This window comes from Aegilops tauschii, chromosome 2, assembly GCF_002575655.3.
Source record: "Aegilops tauschii subsp. strangulata cultivar AL8/78 chromosome 2, Aet v6.0, whole genome shotgun sequence".
In the NCBI taxonomy this organism is placed as follows: Eukaryota; Viridiplantae; Streptophyta; class Magnoliopsida; order Poales; family Poaceae; genus Aegilops; species Aegilops tauschii.
Window position 1 is genome coordinate 361,332,150 of NC_053036.3, and position 9,791 is coordinate 361,341,940.

At 43.0% G+C, this 9,791-nt stretch overlaps 1 protein-coding gene across 1 annotated transcript; it reads left to right on the forward strand.

The window, feature by feature from the left end:
* Positions 1 to 643: 643 nt before the first annotated feature.
* LOC141041030 (uncharacterized) lies at positions 644 to 1,147 on the forward strand. The gene has a single exon (XM_073507141.1). The coding sequence runs from the start codon at positions 644 to 646 to the stop codon at positions 1,145 to 1,147; it is 504 nt and encodes a 167-aa protein (XP_073363242.1).
* The last annotated feature ends 8,644 nt before the right edge of the window (positions 1,148 to 9,791 follow it).

Here is a 9,791-nt window from a genome sequence, read left to right on the forward strand (position 1 = left end):
GGCCTTCACCGTAATAAGTGGAAAACTTTACAGAGAAAGCGTTACCGGAGTTGCTCAGCGCTGCATCTCTCCAGAAGAAGGTCGACTGATCCTAAATGAGATCCACTCGGGGACTTGTGGCCACCATGCGTCCTCTCGGACCATCGTGGCCAAAGCATACCGAGCAGGATTCTACTGGCCGCGTGCAAATGAGATGGCTAAAGATATAGTCGACAAGTGCGAAGGATGCCGGTTTTACTCAAACATGTCTCACAAGCCTGCATCTGCCTTGAAGACTATTCCACTCGTCTGGCCGTACGCAGTTTGAGGGTTGGACATGGTTGGACCCTTCAAGACCAGCAGAAGTGGATTTACTCATTTGCTCGTAGCAGTCGACAAATTCACCAAATGGATCAAAGGCAAGCCTATCAAGAATCTTGACTCAAGCACTGCCTTCAGTTTCATCATAGAGCTGATATTCGGATATGGAGTTCCTCACATCATTATCACAGATAACGGCTCCAACTTTAATTCTGATGAGTTCAGAGCATTTTGCGCTTCCCAAGGCACTCGGGTCAATTACGCATCTGTTGCATACCCATAGTCGAATGGGCAGGCAGAGAGAGCGAATAGCTTGATCCTTCAAGGGCTGAAGCCCCGACTCATGCGCGACCTCAAGCATGCTGTTGGAGCTTGGGTGACAGAGTTGCCATCTGTCTTATGGGGACTGAGAACAACTCCCAACCGGTCGACTGATCGGACTCCCTTCTTCATGGTGTATGGTGCTGAAGCCGTACTTCCGAGTGATCTGCTGCACAATGCGCCCCGAGTGGAACTCTTCTCAGAAGCTGAAGTTGAACAGGCACGTCAAGATGCAGTGGATCTCCTAGAGGAAGAGCGAGAGATGGCTCTGATCCGGTTGACCATCTATCAGCAAGACCTGCGCCGGTTCCATGCCAAAAATGTCAGAGGCCGAGCATTTCAGGAAGGAGATCTTGTGCTCCGAGTGCACCAGAAACGGCCTCACAAGCTTGCTCTGGCCTGGGAAGGACCCTTCATCATCACCAAGGTGCTCCACAACGGGGTGTATCACCTCTACAACATAGCCAAGAAAGAAGATGATCCACGCTCGTGGAATGCGGAGCTGCTCCGCCGTTTTTATACCTAAGCACTTGGATCGACGAGTTGTAATAAGAATCCTTCACTTTGCTTATCAAAAACAAGATTTTTGCAGTATCTTAATGATTGTTATCCCTTAAGCATATCTATTCAAATCCCCCAGTGGGTGGCTTAGCCGCGAACCCGATTCGCCTAAGTTTCAAAAACACTCCGAGTGAAGAGCAACCCTCTCACTCGGGGGCTTAGCCGTGAACCCGATCCACCTAATTTACAAAAACACTCCGAGTGGAGAGCAATCGTCCCACTCGGGGGCTTAGCTGCGACCCCGTACTCGCCTATGTTACAAAACTACTTCGAGTGGAGAGCGATCCTCCCACTCGAGGGCTTAGCCACGACCTCGTACTCGCCTAAGTTACAAAAACACTCCGAGTGGAGAGCAATCCTCCCACTCGGGGGCTTAGCTGCGACCCCGTACTCGTCTAAGTTACAAAACTACTCTGCGTGGAGAGCAATCCTCCCACTCGGGGGCTTAGCCGCGAACCCGACTCGCCTAAGTTACAAAACTACTCCGACTAGAGAGCAACCCTCCCACTCGGAGGCTTAGCTGTGACCACGTAATCGCCTAAGTTACAAAAACTACTCCGAGTGGAGAGCAACCCACCCACTCGGAGGCTTAGCTGCGACCCCGTACTCGCCTAAGTTACAAAAACACTCCGAGTGGAGAGCAATCCTCCCACTCGGAGGCTTAGCTGCCACCCCGTACTCGCCTAAGTTACAAAAACTACTCCGAGTGGAGAGCAACCCTCCCACTCGGAGGCTTAGTTGGGACCCCGTACTCGCCTAAGTTACAAAAACACTCAGAGTGGAGAGCAAACCTCCCACTCGAGGGCTTAGCTGTGACCCCGTACTCACGTAAGTTACAAAAAAAACTCTGAGTGGAGAGCAATCCTCCCACTCGGAGGCTTAGCTGCGACCCCGTACTCGCCTAAGTTACAAAAACTACTCCGAGTGGAGAGCAACCCTCCCACTCGGAGGCTTAGCTGCGACCCCGTACTCGCCTAAGTTACAAAAACACTCCGAGTGGAGAGTAATCCTCCCACTCGGGGGCTTAGCTGCGACCCCGTACTCGCCTAAGTTAAAAACTACTTCGAGTGGAGAGCGATCCTCCCTCTTGGGGGCTTATCCGCGACCCCGTACTCGCCTAAGTTACAAAAACATTCCGAGTGGAGAGCAATCCTCCCACTCGGAGGCTTAGCTGCGACCCCGTACTCGCCTAAGTTTTAAAACACACTCTGAGCAAAGAGCAACCCTCCCACTCGGAGGCTTGGCTGCGTATTCAGAGCTGCGCCACAAGTACAACGTATGGTCGACCTCGGAGCTGCACCAGAAGTACAACGTATGGTTGCACTCGGAACTTCGCCACAAATACAACATATGGTTGCATTCAGAGCTGCGCCACAAGTACAACCTATGGTTGCACTCGGGGCTGCACCACAAGTACAACGTATGGTTGCACTCCGAGCTGCGCCACAAGTACAACGTATGGTTGCACTGGGAGCTTCGCCACAAGTACAATGTATGGCTGCATTCTGAGTTGCGCCACAAGTACGATGACTATTCCTAGTGGGAGAGCAATCCTCTCACTCGGAAAGTCAGTCACGTTCATAAAATCAAAAGAAGGCAATGCGAATAAAGCAACCAAGTTCGGGTAAATCCATGAAGGTTCAAAACCATCGACAGAAGTACTCGGGCGTCAGGACCGAAAGAGTTTAACAATTACAAAATCACTCGGCATTCCGAGGCAAATAAAGTCAAGATATCAAGTTTCTCACTTGGCAAGACGAGGGCTAGCTGGCTCAACAAATTCATCCAGGTCGATTCCATTTGTGATGCGAGTGGTAGCGTCGATGAAGGTCTCCATGAAAGACCGGAATTGAAGCTTCTTGGTGTTGGCAACCTTGAGAGCCACCAACTTCTCTTCTATAACTTCCTTGCAGTGAACACGGACCAGTGACAGAGCCACGTCAGTGCCGCAGCAAGCAGATGACTTCTTCCACACCTGCACTCGACCAGGGATTTCATTGAGTCGAGTCATCAGAGACTCGAGATCATTCTGGAACGTCACACCTGGCCAGAGCTCCGTGTGATCCGCGACACCGCCACTTTCAGTCGAGCAAGGTAGTCCATGACACTGGCGAGGCGAGATTCCAGTCGCAGCACATTCAGCGCGGCTTCGTCCTTGAAGGGAGAGTTGATGGGGTCCAGATTCGTCTCAATCCGCCCAGTCTCTTCTTTGAAATTTTGACAGAATTCTACACGCACAAAAAATAATGAACCGGCAGTCGTATGATGAGTCGACAAGTTGCAAATCAGTAGGACAAGGGAAATACCTTCAAGCATAAGGAACGTCTTCTTGGCAAGGCCTCCCAGATAAGTCTCCAGTTCATCTCTCTTCCGAGTGAGATCTTCGACTTTGTTGGTCAAGGCCACCTTGTCCTTCTTCAGCTGCACGACTTCTTTGTTTCCTTCATCAACGACAGTCTTCAACTTGGCGTTTTCTTCTTCTAACTTGCCGACTGAAGCCAGCTTCTTATCGGCAAGTTCAGTTTTCTCACGCGCCATCTTCTGCGCTGCTGCAAGGTTGAGGTCCTTCTGCTCCAGTGCCTGCTTCATTTTCTCTAAAGAAATAACATTCTTTAGACGAGCTTGGAGTTGTTGGTTTTCACTATGCACATCTGTTCGTGTGAAGTCACTCGGTTCAAAAGACGAAAAGAAAAGATGACAAGGCGAACAGTCGACAAGTTATTACCTCCCATGGCAGCAGCTTCATCCTTGGCGTTCTGCAAATTCTGCTTGGCCAGCTCCAAGTCGAGATTGAGTTGGATCTGCTTCTTCTCCAGATCAGCAAACTGGGTTCCAAGATCACAGGATTTCTGCAGCAAACAACAAGAACAACAGCCAGTCATTTCCGAGTGATAAGATGCAAAGATCCGTTGATTATGGAAAAAAAGAGCTCTAATACTACCGTCGAATCAAACATTCAACAATAGTCGCGCGGACTTGATAATCCCCAAGTGCAGGGAATCATCGTAGCAATTTCCAAAGGTGGAAGTGATAAGTATGGAGTGTCGAACCCACAAGGAGCTAAAGGTAAGATCAATATTCTCTCAAGCCCTATCTGCCACTGATACGACTCTACGTACACCGAACGTTTGCTTCCAACTAGAAACGAGAAATAAAACTACGTTGTGGGTATGAAGAGGATAACTTTGCATGGTATCGGAGAGCTAAAACATAAAAGTAGGTGCTGTTATCATAAAGTTAGAATATATTACTAAATATTATAAATAGCGAGTGTGGAATAATGATGGGTCAGCGTGCGGAATTGTCCTAGGCGATTGTTAACAAGACCGGTAGTCGTCATTGCAATTTCATATGAGGGAGAGGCATAAGCTAACATACTTTCTCTTCTTGGATCATATGCACTTATGACTGGAACTCTAGCAAGCATCCAAAACTACTAAAGATCATTAAGGTAAAACCCAACCATAGCATCAAAGCATCAAGTCCCCTTTATCCCATACGCAACAACCCCCTTACTCGGGTTTATGCTTCTTTCACTCAAGCAACCCACTATAAGAGAATCATGAACGTATTGCAACACCCTATAGCGGGAATCCCTCACGCTTGCGTGACACGGAGGGCACAATAGGACAACACCAAAATAAAACATACAAGTCATACCAATCTATATCATCAATCAACCCAAAGACAAAAGGATATCTACTCAAAACATCATAGGATGGCAACACATCATTGGATCATAATATGTGGCATAAACCACCACGTTCAAGTAGGGATTACAGCGGGGTGCAGGAGAGTGGACCGCGTAAAATAGATGAGGATGGTGATGATGATGGTGATGTTGATGAAGACGATCACCGTGGCGATGATTCCCCTCCCGATGGCACTCCGGCGCCACCGAGAGAGAGGAGGAGAGGTTCTCCCCCTTGTGCTTCCTCCTCCATGCCCCCCCTAGATGGGGAGAGGTTCTCCCTCTGGTCCTTGGCCTTCATGGCGATAATGGCCCCTCCGGGATCCTCCTCCATGGCCTCCGATGATGATGGCCCCCTCCGACAGGGTGCCAGAGAGGGCCTAGATTGATTTCTCGTGGCTACAGAGGCTTGCGGCGGCGGAACTTCCGATCTAGGTTATTTCCCGAAGGTTTCTATATTTATAGGAGAAGTTGGCGTTGATTTCACGTCAGGGGGACCCTCGGGGAGTCCACGAGGCAGGGGGGCGCGCCCCAGGGGTTGGGCGCGCCCCCCACCCTCGTGGGCCCCCGGGACTCCCCTCTGGTAGATTTTTGTTCCAGTATTTTTCATGTTTTCCAGAAAAAATCTCCGTTGATTTTCAGCCCATTCCGAGAACTTTTATTTCTACACAAAAACAACACCACGGTAGTTCTGCTGAAAACAGCGTCAGTCCACGTTAGTTCTAATCAAATCATACCAAAATCATATCAAACTATTGTAAACATGGCATGAATACTTCATAAATTATAGATACGTTGGAGACGTATCAGCATCCCCAAGCTTAATTCATGTTCATCCTCGAGTAGGTAAATGATAAAAGAAATAATTTATGAAGTGTGAATGCTAGCAAGTGCACAAGTTTGACCAATGATAATTTCAATCACCTTTTATAGCATCATTATATGTCATAACAGTGGCTCATCTCATAAAACTTTTCATGATCAAGTAACAAAATATTCACATGTTAAAGTATAAATCATAAACTTTCTTGAAACTAACAAACTATATTTTCAGTCATCAAACAATTGCAATTCATCTTATTTTCAGTAAGGGTCTATGTCAGAGCTTTGATTTAGCAAACTCCACATACTCAACTATCATTTAATCTTTCACAATTGCTAACACTCACGTGATATTTATGGGTTCAAAGTTTTAATCGAACACAAAGAAAGATAGAGGCTTATAGTTTCGCCTCCCAACCTTTTTCCTCAAGGGTAAAGTCAACAATAATAGTTCATGATAACTTACATCCAATTGGATATATATATCAGGATCTTTCCAACACAATGTGCTTGCCAAAGGATAAAATGTAAAAAGGAAAGGTGAAGATCACTATGATTCTTGCATAAGGTAGAAGATAAAAGTAAAAGATAGGCCCTTCGCAGAGGGAAGCAGAGGTTGTCATGCGATTTTATGGTTGGATCCAGAAAATCTTAATGCAAAAGAGCGTCACTTTATATTGCCACTTTTGATAGGGACCTTTATTATGCAGTCCGTCGCTTTTATTGCTTCCATATCACAAGATCGTATAAAGCTTATTTTCTCCACACTAATAGATCATACATATTTAGAGAGCAATTTTTATTGCATGTACCGATGACAACTTAATTGAAGGATCTTACTCAATCCATAGGTAGGTATGGTGGACTCTCATGGCAAAACTCGTTTTAAGGGATGTTTGGAAGCACAAGTAGTATTTCTACTTGGTGCAAAGAATTTGGCTAGCATGAGGGGGAAAGGCAAGCTCAGCATGTTGGATGATCCATGATAATATACTTTATTTCGGATATAAGAAAACATAACCCATTACGTTGTCTTCCTTGTCCAACATCAACCTTTTAGCATGTCATATTTTAATGAGTGCTCACAATTACAAAAGATGTCCAAGATAGTATATTTATATGTGAAGTCTCTCTTCCTTCAATATTCTTTCATGAATTGTTCAAGTGACCAATTCTGTGTTTGCTAATTTTCAATAAGTTTACTACCTATACTTATTATGTGTGAAGTCATTACTCCCCATGGTATAAGCATATGAAACATATATAAATTCAGATTTATGATATTCAATTCATTCAACCATTTACTCATAGGATATATGTGAAGCACATGAGTAAATGACAAACTACTCCAAAAAGATATAAGTGAGGAACGCTGAGTAGTCAAATAATTAACTAGCCATGGGAGGGTTCTTTTTCACTCAAGATTTCAGATCCAATGATTTTATTCAAACAGCAAGTAGAATTTAAAATACGCTCCAAGAAAAACACATATCATGTGACGAATAAAAATATAGCTCCGAGTAAGGTATACCGATAGTTTTGAAGACGAAAGAGGGGATGCCTTCCGGGGCATCCCCAATCTTAGGTGCTTGATTCTTCCTTGAATATTACCTTGGGGTGCCTTGGGAATCCCCAAGCTTAGGGTCTTTCCACTCCTTATTCTCCTCATATCGATATCTCACCCAAAGCTTGAAAACTTCAATCACACAGAACTTAACGGAACTTCGTGAGATAGGTTAGTATGATAAAGAGTAAACCATTTACTTTGGTACTATCAAGGACAAGGTTCATAATTGTTCTCACACAATGCCTACTGTACCATATCATTTCTACAATTTATATTAAGAAATATAAGCCATAGAAACTAGAAAACAAGCAAACTATGCGATGAAAACAGAATCTGTCAGAAACAGAACAGTCTGTAATGATCTGAACAGCAACCATACTTATGCTACTCCAAAAATTATGAAATAAATTGGTGGATGTGAGGAATTTGTCTATTAATCTTCTGCAAAAATAATCAACTCAAAATCACTCTTCTGTAAAAAAAGGCAGCTAATCCCGTGAGCGCAAAGTTTCTGTTTTTTACAGCAAGATCACATTAACTTTCATCCAAGTCTTCCCAAAGGTCTTACTTGGCACTTTATTGAAACAAAAGCTATAAAACATGATTACTACAGTATCTTAATCATGTAAACACACAAAAACAGTAAGGGTAAATATTGGGTTGTCTCCCAACAAGCGATTTTCTTTAATGCCTTTTAGCTAGGCATAATGATTTCAATGATGCTCACATAAAAGAAAAGAATTGAAACATAAAGAGATCATCATGAAGAATATGACTAGCACAATTGAATCTAACCCACTTACTATGCCTAGGGATTTTGTGAACACATAATTTATAGGAACAAGAATCAACTAGCATAGGAAGGCAAAACAAGTATAACTTCAAAACTTTAAGCACATAGAGAGGAAACTTGATATTATTGCAACTCCTACAAGCATATATTCCTCCCTCATAATAATTTTAAGTAGCATCATGAATGAATTCTACAATATAACCATCACATAAAGCATTCTTGTCATGATCTACAAGCATAGAAATTTTTCTACTCTCCACATAAGCAAAATTCTTCTCATTCGGAATAGTGGGATCACTAATTCCTAAAGTTGACACTTTTCCAAACCCGCTTTAGATGATAGTATTATTCATACTCCAAAATATATAAGTGAAGTTCATGCATTCTACAATTAATATAGACTAACCAATATCCAAGCTCAAAATATGTAAGTGAAGCACACGAAGCATTCTATAAAACCATACTCAAAAGATTTAAGTGAAGCACAAAGAGCAATTCTATAAGATCATACTCAAAAGATATATGTGAAGCACATGAATCATTCTATAAATTGATGAAGGTACATCTCATACTAGCATGGTTCTTAAAGAAAAAGAAAAGCACAAAGGAAAAAAATCATGTGAACAAAACAAAAACCGAGGTAATACCGATAATTGTTGAAGAAGAAAGATGGGATGCCAACCGGGGCATCCCCAAGCTTAGATGCTTGAGTATCCTTGGAATATTTACTTGTGGTGCCTTGGGCATCCCCAAGCTTTAACTCTTGCCTCTATTTATTCTTCTCACATCGGTAACTCCTCGTTCTTCGAATACTTCATCCACAAAAACTTAACAAAAACTTTGTGAGATCCATTAGTATACTAAAGCAAATCACTACCTTTAGGTACTGTTGCAAACTCATTCAAATTTCATATTAGCACTTTATATACTGTATTCCAAATTTACCATGGTTCATACCCCCCGATACTACCCATAGATTCGTCAAAATAAGCGAACAACACATGGAAAACAGAATCTGTCAAAAACAGGACAGTCTGGAGTAATCTGGAAGTTTAGTATACTTATGTAACTCCAAAAATTCTAGAAAAAGTATGACAATTTAATTTTTTTTACATAAGTAATGTGAAAAAAGTTTCAGACCCATTTGACCTTCCAGTAAAAAATGTAAAATCACGCGCTACAGCCAAAGTTTCTGTTTTTGTTCTGCACATAGTAAACAAGCAATCTAATCATCCTAAAACCAAAGCTTGGCACATTATTTTTATAATACAATGGATATACACAAGGGGATAATTATTTACAGAGAAACTTCCATGAAAAATTCTACATTGTTTCCGTGAGCATGAACACAAGTGCTCAAGGTCGACCCTCACTTCTTCAATGCATAACTTTCCAATCACTTCTCTTTTTGAAAAACTTTTTAGGCATGAAAGGCAAGTAATTTTTTTTTGTATTTTCATTATTTAATTTTTTTTGTATGTTTCACCCACAACTAAACAGAAACAAAGAGGAAAAACAAAATCTACTTAGTGAAGAAAGCAAACAAGCACTCACGAGAATATCAACCCCACGCTATTGCTCCCCGGCAACGGCGCTAGAAAAGAGCTTGATAATCCCCAAGTGCAGGGAATCATCGTAGAAATTTCCAAAGGTGGAAGTGATAAGTATGGAGTGTCGAACCCACAAGGAGCTAAAGGTAAGATCAAGATTCTCTCCAAGCCCTATCTGCCACTGAT